This window comes from Salarias fasciatus, chromosome 20, assembly GCF_902148845.1.
Source record: "Salarias fasciatus chromosome 20, fSalaFa1.1, whole genome shotgun sequence".
NCBI classification, from domain to species: domain Eukaryota; kingdom Metazoa; phylum Chordata; class Actinopteri; order Blenniiformes; family Blenniidae; genus Salarias; species Salarias fasciatus.
The window spans coordinates 13470367-13488592 of record NC_043764.1 but is presented as its reverse complement, the minus strand read 5'-3'; the positions used below and the strand labels follow the sequence as shown (position 1 = coordinate 13488592).

Below are 18226 nucleotides of genomic sequence, written 5' to 3'. Positions count from 1 at the left end.
TGTACAAGTCAGCAACTGCATTGAAGAGATGAAACTCAAGACAAAACAGAGCGAGAAACTAGAGAAGAAATCTAATCCAAGCAAATCAAGAGCCACTTCAGAGTCGACTAGCTCAACGGCAAACGCGGCAACTTAGTCCAGAACCCGTACTGAATGAGTAAAGAAAACATGCTATTAACATGAACCATGCAAACGCAGCATCACTTTCAAAGAGCGAAGATATACTTTTTAAAACGACTCAATTCAGTTTTTAAAAACTATTTTCTGCTTTAGGTCCAATCCAGTTTAGCTGTGAGTTGCTGTTTTGCAAGATTCAGATTGACTATAGAAGACACGAGGAAAAGGGGAAAAAACTGGAAAGGGGAAAAGCTTTATGTTCTAAATCTGGCTCGATCAAATGGCCACAGGAAAAGTCGGTGAAACTCAGAAAAGAGGCAATTAAAAGCTGATCCGTCTCAAACCAGGAAAAAACAACCATGCAAAAAGAATAGACATGCGCTAAGAGAAAAAGTCTCACACACACAAACACACAACTCTTAAAAGCTCTGAGTGAGAATTAGTACGAGTCAGATTTAAACTGCAACTAGCATCCAAAACACAAGCTTTCCAATTGGAACTGGCCATTTAAAACCATGCTTTAGCTTTGAATTAAACTTATATTTCACTCAAAATCACACAAAACCTAACTGGATCACTCAAGAAGCTGCACTTACAAAACATAAACTTCTAAAACAAAACTTCTCAAAAACAGTCTGACAGCTTGAAACTGACAAAAAGAGCTCAGTGAAATTCCAGCTGATTTCAACTCACCAGTCGCTGCTGCTCCAGGAGCTGATCCGCCTCCTCCTTCTCCTTCTTGTACAAAATTTCCATCTCAGTGAGCCTGCGCAAGCGAGTACGACACATTGTAAACACAACAAACGACCCACACCTCAAACCAACACAAACCGGTGGAAATTAAAAAAATTCAATGAAACGGGACGTGCTGCGTCACCTCTTCTCCATTTCCTGCTTCATGTCGATACCCTGTTTCTCCAGGAGCTCTCTCTGAGCAAAGGTCCAGTCCACCGGCTCCACCGGCGTCTCGGCGGACGGCGTCTTCTCCCTCTCGGCTCTGGCCTGCTCCGGGTGGTTAAACCGGAACACGTGGTTCTTTCCCATGATGATGCGGTTGCCTGACAGAAAGGAGTGTGTAGGTACGCAAAGAACAGATTAAAAAAAAATATCATGTTAAATTAAGCAGAAATTTTTTTTTTTTTTGACAAGTTTGCACAACAATATAGTGATGTACCTGAACGAAGTTGGATGGAATCCTCGACACGCTTGCCATTGACGTATGTTTCTGATCCCTCACAGGGCACCAGCATCACGATAACTTCATACAAAAAAAAAAATCAAACAGCCAGCAGTCAGTCGTTATGCAAATTCAAATAATTCCCACTTGAAAAACACTCTACTCCAGTGTTTGTTTGTTGCTCTCCTGGACTTTCAAGGCTTAATGTTTCCATCTGAACCAAAAGTGGATGAGAGTTTGCATTTATGCATCAATTTTCATCCATTAAATATGCTCTTATTCATGGGTGAATATGATTAAAATGTGCATCTCTCTATTCAAATTTATCCACACATTCGTCACAGTGCAGGTGCACGGCACAGTGAAGTGAACACGAGCCAGGAAGCCGGTGATGTTTAGTCTCACCGTCTCCGTTGGCATTCCTTTCACTGCGGAAGATGCAGTGCTCTTCCCTGATGTGAGCGCCGCTCAAGACAATGTCCTGTCTTCTCTCGGCGTCCGCCTGACCCACCCTGAAACAATCACAGAGGCCATTTTGAGAGCGTGCGCGCCGCTCCTTCAACGTATAGTCAGCCATTTCATAAAAAAGTTGACAGAAGTCAAGTGAGGTTCACATTTTTTGAAAAGGTCGACCCCGTCCCCTCTTTTGGAGAAAACGTAACATAATACTCAACAGGAGAAGTAAAGACAGCCTCGAAGGGCAAAGAGGGCAGGATGGTAACTTTAGATGCTAAAAACGTGAACGGTTAAGAGTATTTACACCCCTGACTCTGGAGGTTTCTCTTGCTTCACATGTGGATGAAATGCAGTATCCCTTCTTTTTTGCAGCTCCTCCTCTGCAGCATTTCAGTGACTCATCATTCAGGTGGTAGTTACCTTGTAATCCCATCTTTGATGTAGTAGAGCAGACACTCTGACATGAGAGGGTCCTCGTTCAGGTTGACCAAGTGTGGGGTCTGCACAGGAACAGAGGATAATGACCGTTTACGACAACAGCTTCACTTTTTCATATTGATGTTTGCCTGTAAATATCTGACACACGATTCCTAAACCACGCTCACACAGCCCTCTACTGAGTCTGACACGTCACAGAGCTACGACAAAACCAACCTAGCAACTATGCCTCCAAAACAACCAACCTTTTTCGGGGAAAACACCCCATTAAAGTCTGCATAGAGATCACAAGGCTTCTCAACGAAATGCTAAACCGTGGAGAGTTGCCCAGCGAAAGGGAGAAAGAAAGAAAAGAAAAATTCAAATGAAAGACAAATAGATGTGAACAAAAGGAGAAGAAAAGACAAGGTGAGGGGGTTAAAACGTGCTTCAAAGAGGATCAGTTTCAGCGAGCGGGATTTTCTGAAACCAAACACTAATGTGGAGACAGCTGGCACTGAACAGCAGCTCTGTCGGTGATTAAAAGTTAACAAACCTCTTTCTGTCTCAGTCGTGACTTTGCTGACAAAAACCAACAGACATGCGGCTATGTGCTCATGTTGCTGCTTCTAATTGCTGCAGAGGTTATGAGAGTGCGGGGGGGGGGAGCACAAAAGACGTCTAAAGCAGCTAATGGAAAGGTTTGAATGATGTACTTCTTAAAAATCTCAATACAAGGCCAGCTGTGCAGATTTAACACGACTCCAGCATAACAAGGCAGATCAGTCAAACACAGATGGCAAAAAACAACTAGTAATAAAAAGCAGTAAACAGACAAAAAGGAAATAAACTGTGAATCTCTGGAACAGAAAAAAAAACACTGTTGATTTTAAATCACTACCAAACTTGATGAAACCCTCAGTTTGAGGGACTCGACTGCTACAGGAGAGGGGCCTCGTCTGCTAATTCAACTAAAAACAAACCTTGCTGGCAGAAAAAGAATCAAAGTGCTCTTCAAACGGCCGATCGTGGCTTAGCTGAACGTGTGATTGAAGCAAATGACAAAAGAGTGGAAACACAAACAAGAACGATGGCATGAACAAAGACAAAGCAGTGTGAGAACAGGGAGGCTCCCCATGGAAAAAAAAAAAGATTACACGGAAAACTGAAGCGCGGACGTGACAAAGGACGGGTGTGCAGCGCCATCACCAAAAGGAAATCTGACACAGTGCTTTGCTATCGTTATCTATTCTTGTGTCTCTTTGAGTAACATTCACATGACTCCTAAAAGAAATCACATGATTGTGACGGTCTGAATGAAACTAGACTGTAAAAGAAAACGAGTTCATTCGACTGAAATTAGAGTTTTAAAAGTGAGACGAACACACTCGAATGATGTGATTGAAAGTCGATGCACTGAAAAGCCGATGGGACGTAGAGCCCCATGAACAATCTGAGCCCTTAAGTTAAACGGCGTGTAAGAAGGTGAGGATGTTATGGCTGTAAACATCATGAAGCTGAAAGGGTGCATGTCATCACCTATCAGAGTGGAGGCGCCATGATATCAACAGTAACGTCAATTACAGTTTGATGGATGTTTATTAGGATAAAGACAACAGTCCCACTGGACGGTTACGATGAGATACAACCTGCAACAAAGACTGGCGGCACTCCCTTCAAGTCTGACTTACCTTTTTAGGAGAGAATACACCCAGAGTGCCTCCGTCTTCACGGATTGCCACGCCCATCTCAGCGAGCAGCGCCTCCCTGAGAGAAGGTGAAACATGGCGTCAGGAAAAGCAATTTATATCAAATGCACTCAAAACAAACCTTTCACATGCCGCGGATGGAGTTCACTGCCAACTAACTCAATTTCTTTATTTAAATCACAGATCTATTCGCAGGTAAGTGGAGCAGGATGAGAGTTGATGGTGTGCAACAGCAGGAACCACTGATTTGTGAAGTGACAACAGGCGGAGATCGGCACCAGAGAGGCTCAGTGGACAGACAGTAACATGGCTGATGTCTGTTGTCACAGATGAGTGGGCAGAGAGGGGAGGAAGGGCGTGATTGTGCAGCAGAGTGCGACGACAAAGAAGGGAAGTGAAAAGGATGGAATTGGTGCAGAAGAAATGAGACAGATAGGTGAAGAAAGTGAGACGGACAGGAAAAAGGGGTGAAAAGAGAGATGGAGCGGCGAGACGCTTTCTGATGGTCGAGGTGTAGTAATGACAGACTCTTAAGATGTGTTGTGGTGGAAATTAAGTGCTAATGGTTGTTTTGAACTGCCACACTTGAGTGGGAAAACATGTCGAAAAGAGGGCAAAGGCAGGAAAAAAAACAGAAAAACAAGGACTACCACATATGTTTTCTCACAATCTCTCTCTTGAAATTTTGACAGTGTGGCATTTAAGTGTACGCATGAAAAGCGCCCCCAAACGATTGGGTAAGAAATAAAAGCCGAGATAACAAGTCCTTTGTCGGACACGTCCGCACAGCTGGACAGTCGCAGCTTGAAGTGGGCGTGAATGTCAGCCTGTTGGCTCTGGAAAGTTACTGATAATGCAGAGCGCAGACGTCAGAAAGGTGCCGGGAGAGTTTTACGCCGCTATCAGACTGTCTGACGTGCACTTCACATGGAACATAAATCCCGATTAAGTCTGGCAGGACGTAATGAGGACGGGGTGGATGCGCACGTCTCCCCTCTGGCCAGATGTGAATGGGAATGAACAGACACCGACCTCTCCATGCGGATGGCTTCAGTCTTCCGGAGTTTTTCTTCCCAGGTTTCATTGAGTTCAGCGATAATCTTCTCTGATTCCTGAAAAAAACAGAAGGCAAAGTGTGAGGAGGGGAAAAGAACACTTCAGGTCAAAACACCTCAACAGGGGCTTCCAGTGTGGATTCAGCAGGGTTTTCCAAACTGTTGAATATTGATACATTCGGGAGCAAGTTTAAGTTTAAATGATTAAAAGCAGAATATAGTTTATTTCAGTTTAATGTTAAACTTTGTGTGGTAACTGATTTGTCATATGGCTGCTTATCTTCACCAAAAACAGGAGAAACATCTTTAGAGTAGAAATTGAAGCTCCTGACTACGTGAGCTAAAAGTCAATAAAACGGAGTCTATTTTGGTCCGATAACCTCCGTGTTTGCGTCGGCGCTTGACGTCACCGGATGACAGACGAGACTGGGCAGCACGGTCGCCATGGAAACTGCAGCTCCTCACGGCTGGTTGTTTCAAAGCTGTGTGCCACCTTATCTACAGAGTGAGCGAGGCTGCTGCGAGTGAAGGGGGGGGGCAGCAGAGAGCTCGGAGGCCACATGAGGACTGACACGTCACGCAGCCTTTCATTAATGAAACTGTGTGTGGGTAAAAATCTCACTGCGACCATCACAACAATAAAGCTGATATTTATCGTAAAAAAGGTTTAGACTGCATCTCCAATATAGCTTTCATAATCAAGATGCTGCGAATCCCTAAATGTGCATGTTTGTCATTTAAAACATGACTAATAATTGTACTATTCAAGCATAATTTCTATCAAACGATTTGAAAATCGAGGCGGACTAAATGACTTCATTACCCGTTTATCTGCTTGTCCTTTCCTCCTTTTTCTTTTTAATGGGGATTTATTTTTGCTTTACACACTGAGAAGACAGCTATGGGCTTTCATAGTCCCAGGACAAAATATTTCATTTATTTTCAATTAATTATTTTTGAATGGAGCACATTTAAAACAAATCGGATCTTAAATAGATCCTGCATTGGGGCCCAGGTTTGATTAGACAGAAATGTGTCCTCCGCTCTCTCCGTTACCTTGAGTCTTTCGATGGCCTCCTCCCCTCCAGGGGTGGACATGATGCGCTCCTGGATGCTGGTGACTGACTGCAGGCCCCCCTGGCTGCACAGTGAGCCAGAGGACGGAGATGCTGTCAGGGAACCAATAGGGGCTGTGGAGAAATGGCCAGGGCGTTGGTTCTCTGAGGCTATCAAGTATCTATTCTTATTGTTCTGAATGTCTTTGAGGTCTGAGCCAACAGCAAGACAGAGAGAGAGAAAGAAAGGAAACACGGAAGAGAGTCGGGAAAGGCCCGGGATCGGACAGGGGATAAGGGAGGAAACCACATAAAATGGAGAAACCAAAAACCAAACAGAGAGAGAATAAAGGAAGAAGAAGATGGGGAAGAGAAAGGACAAAGGGGGAGAGACCAATGTAAGACACACATTGTACATCAAAGGGTTAAGACACACACCCAGCATGATGGTCAGCAGTTTGCACACAGGTAGTTTCAACAATCCTGTAACTTTGCCTCCATAAGTTTCTGGGAAAAGCCTGTGTGCACTATGAAAACAATTACCAGAGGGCTGTTTTAATGTGGGTGAAAATTACAGTGCAGAACAATTAACTCTGAACTCTTAATTTCTAGTGTGTTCAAACTGAAGACAAGTGAAAAAGTTTTAGGTTTCGAATTGCAATGTGAACTTGCTGTGTGGAAACTGCTGCCAGTGTTTCAACTGTAGGATGGGATGGAGATGGAGACTGTGGCGAGGTGAGAGTCATGGACACGTGCTGCAAAAGTTCAGCCCGCAGTTCAAGGTACTGGCTCGCTGCACGCACACACACACACACACACACACACACACACACAACCGACATGCACTCACACATTTGTCATAACAGAGCTGGTGCAGTCTCACTCAAAAGGTCAAGTTTGTCATGTCAACATAGCAGACTGATCAAGAAGAATCGAACTGAAACCAAGTCATAACTAAAGAAGAGGTCAAATGATTTGTTCAGTTTGTAAAGTTAGAGTGGCACAAATAAGGAGATGCCAACAGATCATACTTCTAATTCAATCTTTAAAACTTTCAATATTCTGGAGATAAAATTGAGAGAAAAACTTTTCATGTTCGTCATAAATCAAGAAGGCATAAGCTCGGCAGAGGTCAAATTAAGCCAAGACTGCCAACGTTATACAATAAATAAAATGTATCAGTAAATAAAACATATTTAATATTTCAAGTGGCTTAAAGAAAACATAATTTTGGCATAAAAATTAGTTTGGATGAGTATAATATTCAGAAACTAAATACTGGCTTATGATGAAGTGATTGCAGACGCTAACCATTCCTGTAGCACCAGAAGTAGTGGAAGCTTCAGCTTCACTTGAGAAAAAAAAAAAAGCGAATTCGATGTTTGCCTTAGATAGAGGAGCTGAGTTAGTTACAATCACGTTTACTTTAATCAAGCCAAACAAGTGAAAGGAAAGATGTGCTAGGGATGCTAGAGGATAAATCCAAGGAGAGGGAAAACTAGGAAACTAGCTATTCATCTCAAACTATTAAAACACGGCATTAGTCAACTTGATATATATACACACTTCTGGGGTGACTATTGGGGGAATTTAATAAAAGGAAAGAAAAATGCACCTTTGCGTCTGTAGATCTGAGGCTCAGTTTGAGAGCTCATAAGTGGCATTTTAAAGCTTTGAGCACTGTCACTCGCTGCAGATGATTAGTGAAAGAAAACAAAATGAAAGAGCAGAAAGCACCACTGGCGAGGAAAAAAAAAAAAAAAAGCTTAAGAAAGGTGAGTCATCGCTATAAAATGATGCACTTCCATTAGGGGTGCGGGAGACTGAGGTGCTACTCTAAATACTAGGTGCTTCAAAGGGAGGCTCCAATTCTTTAAGTAACCAATGCAGCAGGATCTGTATTTACAGATGCTGCCTCACTCCGATCGTTCTGAAAATAACAAAAGAGGGAAAAGAAAGAAAAAAAGACAAGCGCCAAGCATGCTTATCTAATGGCATGCTAAATCTTGCCAGACCAGCAGAGCTACAGCAGCATTTGGAGTCTCCTATCAAGCTTTTGCTCATTTCTTTTAGCAGTTCCATGCAAAGCTGGCAGCAGATTAACTACGCAGGCTGGTGGGGGCCATAAGCAATGTTATCTCTCAAAATCAGGGCAATTAGTGATATACAATGTCGAACTGCCACACATATACACACATTTGATTCCACTTCCAGGGCAATCATCCCCCATAGGGTCAACTGAGGGGAAGCAGGAAAAGATGAGAAGGGTCAGAGGTCAGCAACCGGTAGAAATGGGAGGAAAAGGTTACAGAACTGCGTTTTAGAGAGCTGGACGACGACAAGGATGTCGAGAGATGTTATGGAATGACTTGTTACATGCCTTTACATTCAGCTTGGTCTAATCTAGGCAGGTTATTAATCACTTCAGTGATTATAACTTAGTTAATAATGGGTCTGTTAAGAGTAACTAGCAAGGCAATCGGCCATTATTTCTGTGCACAGTCCATTTTAATGGAACAGCCATTTGTGTTCTCAGTTACATTTGACTTTAAAAAGGTGTATATAATCTCAATATCATTTAATCAACTTGTTTAGAGTATGCAGGCTGGCAAAATTCTCAAAATTCAATTTCTCTATAGAAATCTGGATATACGTTATACAAGTGACAGAAAGATGTGGGCACCAGTACAAACAGTGCAATGAGAACAGCGTTAAGACAACTGGAAACACAGTGACCATAACAAACACAGAGGCTGTTGCTGGTGGCGGGCCTTGACAGAGAAGGAGGGCTGTGCAGCCGACTGCAGCCACACCAGACTCACTGTCCAGGATGTCTCCCAGGCCCTGGGCACGCAGCAGCTCCTTCAGCCGAGCCACTTCGTCCTTCAGATCGCGCACCAACTTATTGTTGGGATCTTCATTGATGACAGCATTGCACTTGATGTTCTTAGCCCGGTCAGCATAACTACAAAGAAATAAAGGAAAACAATAGTGTTTAGTTAGTAGGGACATTCACAGATGCAAACAGTGAGCTTGATCTAAACCTCCAACATGCTCAAAGAAGCCCCACTAGCACAGATTAACACACATTAACCCTGTTAATCAAATTGGATCTAAAAAGTTGAGAATTAACCAATAAGAAAGAAGACCTGAGATGAGAGCCTTACCGGAGCGTGCTGAGGGTTTCATCATAGTTGATGTCTGCGGGACTTAGCGCAGCTACCATAGCTGTCCTGGAGTTTCCACCTGGGAACAGAACAGCATTCAAATATGTGACAACGTCAAGCCGAGGGTCATTATTAAACACTCTGTCGACCTGAACAAGATTAATATTAAATTTATTCAACGCAAATCATATTTCAGCTATGATACAGTGAAAACAGCAGAACAGAAAACTAAAATGGGCCCAGGCACGTGCTGAAAACTAATTCCACTAATGCAACATTGGAGTTTCATTACACTGAGTGAGTATGTGCGACGTATGCAAGCCAAGACTGACAATGCACAACACAACACAACTCTGCACACATGCCTGAACCCACAAGTCGGCTGTGCCTGTCTGGTTAGGCTGAAATACAGCCTGCTGACAGAGTTCTTCTTAAACTGACGGAGAGTAATGTGAACTCGCTCCCATTATTTTTACTTTTTTTTTTTTAAAAAAATCAATGCTTCGAATTCCATGATCCACATGGCTCTGTTGAGAAATTACCATTTCACAAGAATGCTTAAAGACATAACACCCACAGTGTTTAAGCGGTAATGCATGTTCAATCAAATAAAGGTTCGTACCGAGATTCTCCCTGAGCAGCCACGTTAGGACGGAGTCTCTGTATGGGATGAAATCCGTCTTCTTCTTCTTTTTGCTCTGCGGTAAACAATAAAAACCAAACATCAAACAAGGAAAAGCACGTTCTGATGCAAAGCTTTAACATGTAGCACCACGGATGGGAGCGAAGTCTGAGAAGAAGTATTAAGTCTCATGACGCAACACGACGGGAAGCTCAGATGGGACAGACGAGTGGTCAGGTAAAATGACGAGCAGCCTGGTTCAATGCACTTTTGCTCCTGAGCAGCGTTTAACTAGTGCTTAAAAGCATGACGCTTGTGTGACAACTTAGTTACTCCTGAAGATTCTGCAGCTTTTAACAATGCACAGGCAGAAGGGCTGTCCAAACTGTCTCGTGGTATGATTCAGAGGTTAGTGGTTGTGCTGTCAAAAGAGTTTTACCTTGCTGGTACAGTTATCCTGTGTAAGCAAGCATTACAAGGACAAGAGAAGAGAAAAACAGAAGGGCAGACATTACAGCATGCTAGGCTCAGATCATCAAGTCCTTGAGAAGGCAGGGTCAAGGAGGTAAGGAGAGGGGGAGAGGAACGGCAGATGGACGATCCAACGTAAAACACTCACCACTTCAGCCAGGGCAGAGATGACCTTTCCTAACGTGGTGAGAGACTTGTTGATGTTTGCTCCCTCCTGCAAGCACGAAAGAAGAAAAAAAAAAGGATTATTAAGGAGTCATGGAGGTAATATTAGCCAATTAGGGGTTAATGCAGCTGCCAGGGGATTCTGCGAAGGCGGGAGTCTCACCTTTAGCCTGGTACCTTTAGCTCCAGTGGAATCTGCCCGTTCGCTGCCTGCCAAGTCGACCAGACTAATTTTACTGACCTGAGGGGAAGGAGGACACATACAAGTTTATAAATACCACCATTAGATTTGGCAGTAACTTTTTATAATGTAAATTGCTATACATTTCTAATAAGTTAATACGTTGAAGACATAAAAAAACAAAACGATAAACGTGGGAATAGCAGCACCTGGCTGTTGCACTTTCTAACGATATCTTGTGGTTGATCATGAGAAAAGGGCGAGCGTTCAGGGAGACTTTGGATTTAATGAGGAGCTGTGCACAACACATTTTGTAGCTATTCTATGATGTTATCACAGGAAAATCTTCAAGTGCAGCTCCAGAGGGGTAAAGAAAATAACTTGATTCGTGCTCATAGTTTGTTATGAGGCTTTATGGTCAGTGCTCAACTATTACACAAACAACACGCACTTCGGTTTCTTATTGTTTATCCAGCACGGTGAGGAGAGCGAGCTTATCCCAACTCATGCAAATGTATTTAGAAAAGAACTTTGTTTATGAAGTTTGAAAATAATGGAAATTGTCAGCTTCTTTTTGGTAACAGAGGACAGGACTCTGATCTGGTACAGAGCTCAGTCTCTCCTTAAAGAGAGAACTCCTACATTTCTGCACAGAAGAAACGATGGTTTGAAAATCCTATTTTTAATCAGACTGTCACATCGACAAGCACGACTGCATTCAGTCATATTCAACCGAATATGATGAGATTTCACTCCCAAGAGACATTGTGAAGATATTATGTTATGTACTAAACTGAAGTAAGAGGAGAATGTTGTGGGTCTAATATAAACAATATATATATTGAAGAGAGATGCAGCAAAGTCCCAAAATGATGGAGAGGCTAAACACAATAGGCATTGTGATCACGGTAACACAATGGTCTTTGTGCTCCCAGACTAAGAGGAAATGCTGTAAGTCAGATGGAAAATGGCTTTCTTTCCTCTGATCTATGAAACCACAAGACTTCACAAGAATTGAAGAACATTAATTCATAAAATGGCGACAATTCAAATAATTTCTGATGACATGCCAAGAAACCTTCAAGCGTCCCTTGAGTGCGAAAGTTTCACGATAGTTCTACATTCTGACCTTTTCAGTGGAGAGGTCCGTCTCGCTGTCGTGTTTCTTCTGCGTGAAGACGATGGTGAAAACAGCATGCGACCTGCTGCTGGTCTCATTCATGTTGGTGGCCGCCACAGTTCTGTAGAAGACCACATGTCGGCATGGTTAGCACAAAATGCTACAAATGTAAACTATTTCTCTGAGCCCCTACTTATTTTTTTCCCCCCCCTCTTAAATTATTCTGTGTGATTGTGAATTCACGGTCTATTAGCGGAGCTATCAATCCTGGGTTTTACACCCATTAGAGTGAATTGAGTGGAGGGGATTACTTTGTGCGGCGGAGGTGGATAATACTGCGAGGACACCAAACATAAACGCACGAGGCAGACTCGGAGGGATTGTCACAGGGGAGATACAGGCTTTACGCTGCATGTTCTAGAAATAAGCCTTCTGAATCAGCACAGTAAGATTAAGGCAGAGTTCGCTCCTCCCCACACAGTTACACATACATGCACTGCACGCAAACGACAGAGAAAATTATTACCTGTAAATCAAAAACTTGTTTCTCTTAAATACTACTTCTTTTGATCAGTCCCTTGTTATCGTTTGACACCAAGCTGCCATCTCCACCGCTGCCCGCTCACCTGGCCTTGTTGCCTGCGTCCATCAGGTCAGCGATGTCTGTGTAGGAGGTGACAGCCAGCTTGGACAGGTCCTCCACGTAGGGGCCCAGCAGCGGGTGTTCTCGGACTCGCAGGTTCCCTTTGTTCTTGGGATTCAACAAATCTCGCACCCGCTCACAGTAGATCTCCATGTAACTCACCTTCAAACGATATGAGAGGTGTGACCTTCAGTTGCTCTCGGGGATACATCGCATACAGTTTTCTGACACAGTATCTTCGTGCACTAAGTCCTTGAGAGAAGGACACTCTTTTCTGATATTTTCATTCTTTTACATATCTCAGATAACATTTTTAGAATAGCTCAACAAAAAAAAAAAATCATGTTCTTGGATGCCCAAGGAAATATGAGATGGATGACTTGATGATTACCAGATACTCTGTCAGGGGAAGGGAAGATTCATTTCAGCCCACAGAGCTCAGAAGTCTCAGACAGGGGTTAACAAAGGTGATTACAGGTTGTGAGGCAGTTCCAGACTCACCTCCACTGAGTAAGAGAGCTCCTCTTTGTTGCTGTCTTCATTGATTTTCTCAAATAGATCTTCACATAGCTAAAAGGCAGCAAAAGAAAACATTTTAGTGCAAATCGAATGCATGAGGGGAGGGAGAACAGATAAAGTGGGAGAGTTCATCAATCAAAACATGTCCGTTTTTATACAGAGCAATAATGCATTAGACTGTAAAATGCAGTTTAATTGAGTCCTCAATCCATTTTAGGCTGCAAATGTCAATGTTTGATACAACACAACAACAAAACTGGGCTACAATTTTGAGATTGGGTTGGATTAGCTTTCATTCGTTATAGCTTTAATGGAGGAAGCCACAAAAAGCAGGTCAATGATTTAATCCTCATATTGAAGGAAGGGCATGTGTGTATTCCTCTATTTTAAAAATGTGCTGATTTGTCTGAGAGGCGGCGGTGAAAGAGGAAAAATTCTGATTCATGAATTTTTAACTATACACAATATCTAAACATAAGCTGGTGGAAGCAAAGAAACATCTCACAGAGATATGTGCATATAGTAGCAAGAAATTAATATCGGTGTAGAGATGGTCTCATGTCTGATGGGTTTTGGGAGAGGTGGATCAGGGCTTTATAAAAGGAACTGAATGACTGGTTGATTCTGCCTGTGTATTAAAATGTGAAACGTTACACGTTTCTGATGACCACTATAAATAACAATGCATCTTTGAGAGGCTGCATTAGGCGGCAGTCTGTTTCAATGATTGCAGTCCATTAAAGACTGAAATATGAGCCGTGGAAACAAACCATGGGGATGATTCCTTCCTGCCCCTCTTCCTGCTTGCCCATCATGGTGTAGGATTTGCCAGCTCCTGTCTGGCCGTAAGCAAAGATGCAGACATTGTAGCCCTCGAAAGCGTGCTGCAGCATCTCCTTCCCAATGTCATTGTAGACTTGATTCTGTGCTGCAAAGCAGGGGTCTTCAGGCTGTGGGGAAAAAACAGGAATTCAGTCAAAACACAAACACACACACACACACACGCTCTTTCAACATGACAGGGCGCATGAAATTTTTCCTTTATTTGTAGTGATCGCTGAGGCTCACCGTGGTGTGTGACCAGTAAGAGTAATCGAAGCTGAAGGTCTTTGCTGGTTCCTTGGGGGCTTTGGGGTTGAGGATAGCTGAGAAGGAACAAAATAAAATACAATTTACACAATTTTAAAACATATGCTAACAAAAAAAAAAAAAACAGTAGCAAATGAATCAGTATTGAGATTATTTATAATACACCTAATGAAACATTTTGGGTTTTTTTTTTTATCACGTTGCTTACCATTTAATATCAGCATTTAAATTATTTTGTCACTTCAGAGGCAGCAAACAACATTTGCATGTATGTTGCATTTATTTATTTAAAAAATTAGGCAATACCGTTATGTTAGTTTTACAAAAACAAATCTGAGTTACTTAGACCCAGTTTATAAGACCACATATGTATCTTGACTGTCCTGATGAAGATGTTACTACTCCATCAGAGCTCTAACAGGAATATAATTTTAACAGCAAAAAGTCACATGAATCACTGACAAATTATGACACATCACCGGTTTTATGAGAACAACTGTTGCTTTGACTTTTAGGAACTGCGCAAGCAGTTAAATCGGGGATGTAATTTATGGCATACATGGGCAACATGGAAAACTGTAAATCAAAACTGCAAATATAGGTCGTGTTGTTTAAATAACAGCCTATTTTCACTGCAGCACATCACTTGATATATGTGCAAAAAAACACAATGGTGCAGTGTTTTTAACTCCACTAGACAATTCCTTGTGGCCACACACTCACATTTCTTAATGAAGAGGAATCTGCAGCCATGCCTGGTATGTCATCCCTTTCAACCATGTTGGTTTGGTACTCTGGGGACAAGTGTACCAGCTTTCACACTGCATGCTGGATATGTGACAGCTACTTTACTGTAAGATATTTGGAGATGACTGTGCCGCAGTTGTTCATCAGGGCTTCCTCTGAGACACGCTGCATTTTCATTTGATAAAGTTTCATTGTGTTGCGCCAAAAAAAAAAGAGTAGACTGAGGCTCGCCTCACAAATGCATAATTCCATTGTACGAGCAGAAAGGGGACAAAAGGGAGAGAAAGAGGCCGGCGAAACAAGGGTTTGATAGACCTAAAGTAACATGTGTGTGCTCAAGGGGCCTAGCAACGGAATAAACACAACAACAACAGAAACCAAACATGAGACGAAAGGAAAAAACGACAAATCTGTCTCAGTATGTGGGTATTCGGAGCATTTCTACCTCTTGGATCTGCAGCATCAGCCACAAAGAAGCAATTAGCTTTGTTCCATGCAAATTCGGCGCTTCGTTAATGGGCAAATTAGAGCCATGATTCTCCTCGACGTGAGGGTGCTTGAGAGGTTTTTGCATCAAGATGTCACCAGCAGAGTGCCTTGTGTGCTCAGAGGATTCAGCGGGCTTATCAATAATGCAGGAGATGTGGAGAGACAGGGATTGCATATCGCCCTCCATGGGTCACATGCTGACTGAAAAGCACGGCATGTCCTCAGGAACCGGAGCACCGACTGCTGCGTGCTAAATATGTGATGAATACAGTTACTTTGCCTGCAATGAAAATCAGGTAGCTACAATTTTGCAAAAGCGAAAAAAAAGGGGGGGGGAAGAAATGAAGCATCTGTTTGTAGCGTCTACTTTCCAGCAGGTCAAGGTGCCCAGACAGAGCCGCAACTACCATATTGGGCACTGGAAGAGGATACAGTGAGACAGGTGGCTAAATAAAGCCCAATTTCACCTCTGACCTGCCTCCATGTGGAAACTGGAGACATGGACGTGAAGAAATGAGGGGGGATTGTGGTTACCAATGCCCCTGTTCCCCTTTCCTGGAACAATCTAGAAGGACTACTAACGAGGAAGCCGTCTAAGCTCTGAACTTAGCTGCAAAAACAGCAAGGTGATGAGCCTCGAGCCACATGTGGGGCATTTGGACAGCGAGCAGACTGGTGGTGAAATCCTGACTGACAGGGACGTGACGGGAGCTTTCTAATCTCAGCATCTATCAACGTCTCCCACACCTTCATTTTTGGATTCCCATCAGAGACATGGATGGATTTGGTGATGTAAAAAAAAAAAATAAATAAAAAAAGGCTTCTGATCACAGTCGTGCGAGATGGCAGCAGCTCCTGAAGGTGAATCACGCTCTGTGCTCATGTGGCATAATTCTCCTCATTCAGCTGCCCACTCAGAGCAGATCGCTGCTTCACTCGATTGGTGTGTGTCAGTGCGCCATGGGAGCGTGTCCCTCATGTAAGAGCCTATAAAAGTGCACCGAGGGCAAAGACGTGCACAGTACGCAAATAGAGCCTGGATCTACTGTTAGCTGTGCGCCTCGCGAAGAGCAGAAATGTCGCTGATGACGTATACGAGCAGAATGTTTAGTATTATCTTCAACTGGTGTTTCTCAAGTTATAGACAACTACTGCGATTTTTAGAAATCGGCTCAAGACAGAAATAAAGACACATATGATGAAAAAAATAAAGCAACATAGACCTATATATACAACCTCATGTATAACATACGACCAATCATCATACACAAAATAATACACACATATTCAAGTAACACCAATCGACATTGTACAAGAGCAGTGACCCCAAGATGAATACAGGAAGTGACCTTTCAGGATCTCCCTTTAATATCCACCATTGGCTGGACTCGTTTTAACCAGATTCACTCACTGTTGCACCCAGGACTCAAACACAGGTTCCCCACAATCAGGGACAAAGGCAGAAACCACTGACCCACCAGTTGCGATAACTATTAGCAAATAAAAAACGAATGAGATGAAATACTCAGCAAATTATATGGACCAAAGTAGCATCTAACATGTACAAGGACAGATTTAATTTCGGCGAAGAGGCTGAACGAGGACAATGTTTATCCCTTCATCAGGATATTAACAAAATCACACTGCTTCTGTACTTTCTCTCAGCTGAACACAGATCCCTCAGTTCACTTCCTGCTCTGACATCGATGCATCACACGGAAAAAAATTCACAGCAGCTCCTTTAAACTGACAGTCAATTAGGATGCTGTCCATAATTGGTAAATATTGCACTCAGTCCTATCTTGGACTTGAAATGGCAGACACATCCTGCTGCCTCATAAACAACGTCATCACTCCGTCTTTCCCAACCATGGCAACAGGTACAGGAGCAGACTCTCGTTGCCATAACAACTTCAACTTGGCAGAGAAGGAAAGGATGCGGCACATCGCGTTCTCCTTTTTCTCTCATTTCAAACATTTCATGTCACTTCTCTGTAGAATCGCATTTAAAAAAAACACTCTGAAAGCAGCTTTACTGACAATTGCAGGCCTTAATTGAACACAGACTATACTGCTTTAAGTATCTTAAAATGTGCAGAAGCAGTCAGTCGCTGCAGTGAGACATTAAGCTACTTATCATGAGACAGTCCATCAGCAATGTTAGAAAGAGCTTCTGCAGCACAAATTCTTTTATGCTTCTGTAAATGGTAATGATAAACCGAAACACAACGGGAGGAGTGCATCGAAACGATAAGCTGACAGTGAAGGTATGCGTTGATTGGCTGCGTACCAGGAAACAATGAAGTCAGCTGGAGCGAGGTGAGAAATTTTACATAATCACGAGAAGAACAACATACCGTGTCATTGCCGAGGGCTCAAACATCATCAAACAGGCATTATATAAACATAAACACATGATATGCAGCCCTGAGTGTAGGACAAAGAGGACACTTGATTCTCTCAAGACTGTCACATTTAGCAAGGCCTCCTCGTTCTGTGAGCACAAGGTACCGGGTGCTATCTGAGGACAAATCAAATGCTCGCTCGCTCGTCCAAAATGCTTCAGCTCGGCATTTTCAGTTCCTCTTCTCAAAACACACGAGGCCGAGGGAAAGCTCGCGCTCGGCGGGAGCTCTCCATTTGGATGCAGGGTGGATCGCAGTTAACTAACCACATCCTGCCATCTAAAGAACATCACTCAGCTGGTTGTACGCTGGCAGACATTTTGTGCTACTCCGTTCAACATGGGGCCGATAACCCAGCCAGGAAAGCAGAGGCACCCCTTCAGTAATTAGGTTGTTAGGAGGTCTCCCAGCACCAGATGGGGACTAAAAGCTGGCCCCTTTCACCTGAGAGGCGCAGACAAGAAAGAGTCTAAAATGGCTGAACAGATCTGCCTCTCTCTTCCAGCAAGCCTCCGAGGACACGCCGGCGGTTACTTCAAGCGGATCGATGACTGTCTGGGATCACAGGAAGGGGGTAACGGCTTTAATAAAGGCACACGTAGACTGGAAAAGAAAAACAAAT

The 18226-nt window shown here is 43.1% G+C and overlaps 1 protein-coding gene across 17 annotated transcripts in view; it reads right to left on the bottom strand.

Moving 5' to 3' along the window:
- Positions 1-18226, bottom strand: part of kif1b (kinesin family member 1B) — a 55891-nt gene that overhangs the window by 23721 nt on the left and 13944 nt on the right. For 7 of the 17 annotated variants that reach the window (XM_030118391.1, XM_030118407.1, XM_030118395.1 and 4 more), the window contains exons 3-22: positions 13943-14019; positions 13645-13824; positions 12857-12925; positions 12339-12517; positions 11722-11833; positions 10575-10652; positions 10395-10460; positions 10215-10232; positions 9776-9851; positions 9154-9232; positions 8809-8951; positions 8183-8224; positions 5988-6199; positions 4909-4988; positions 3859-3934; positions 2171-2250; positions 1700-1806; positions 1292-1375; positions 995-1175; positions 811-883 (exon numbers count right to left, since the gene is read on the bottom strand). In XM_030118391.1, coding sequence (XP_029974251.1) covers positions 811-883; positions 995-1175; positions 1292-1375; positions 1700-1806; positions 2171-2250; positions 3859-3934; positions 4909-4988; positions 5988-6199; positions 8183-8224; positions 8809-8951; positions 9154-9232; positions 9776-9851; positions 10215-10232; positions 10395-10460; positions 10575-10652; positions 11722-11833; positions 12339-12517; positions 12857-12925; positions 13645-13824; positions 13943-14019 — 2012 coding nt within the window. Of the gene's footprint in view, positions 1-810; positions 884-994; positions 1176-1291; positions 1376-1699; positions 1807-2170; positions 2251-3858; positions 3935-4908; positions 4989-5987; positions 6200-7601; positions 7677-8182; positions 8225-8808; positions 8952-9153; positions 9233-9775; positions 9852-10214; positions 10233-10394; positions 10461-10574; positions 10653-11721; positions 11834-12338; positions 12518-12856; positions 12926-13644; positions 13825-13942; positions 14020-18226 lie in introns of all 17 variants that reach the window. The other 10 variants (XM_030118401.1, XM_030118404.1, XM_030118406.1 and 7 more) reach the window with 7 other exon arrangements.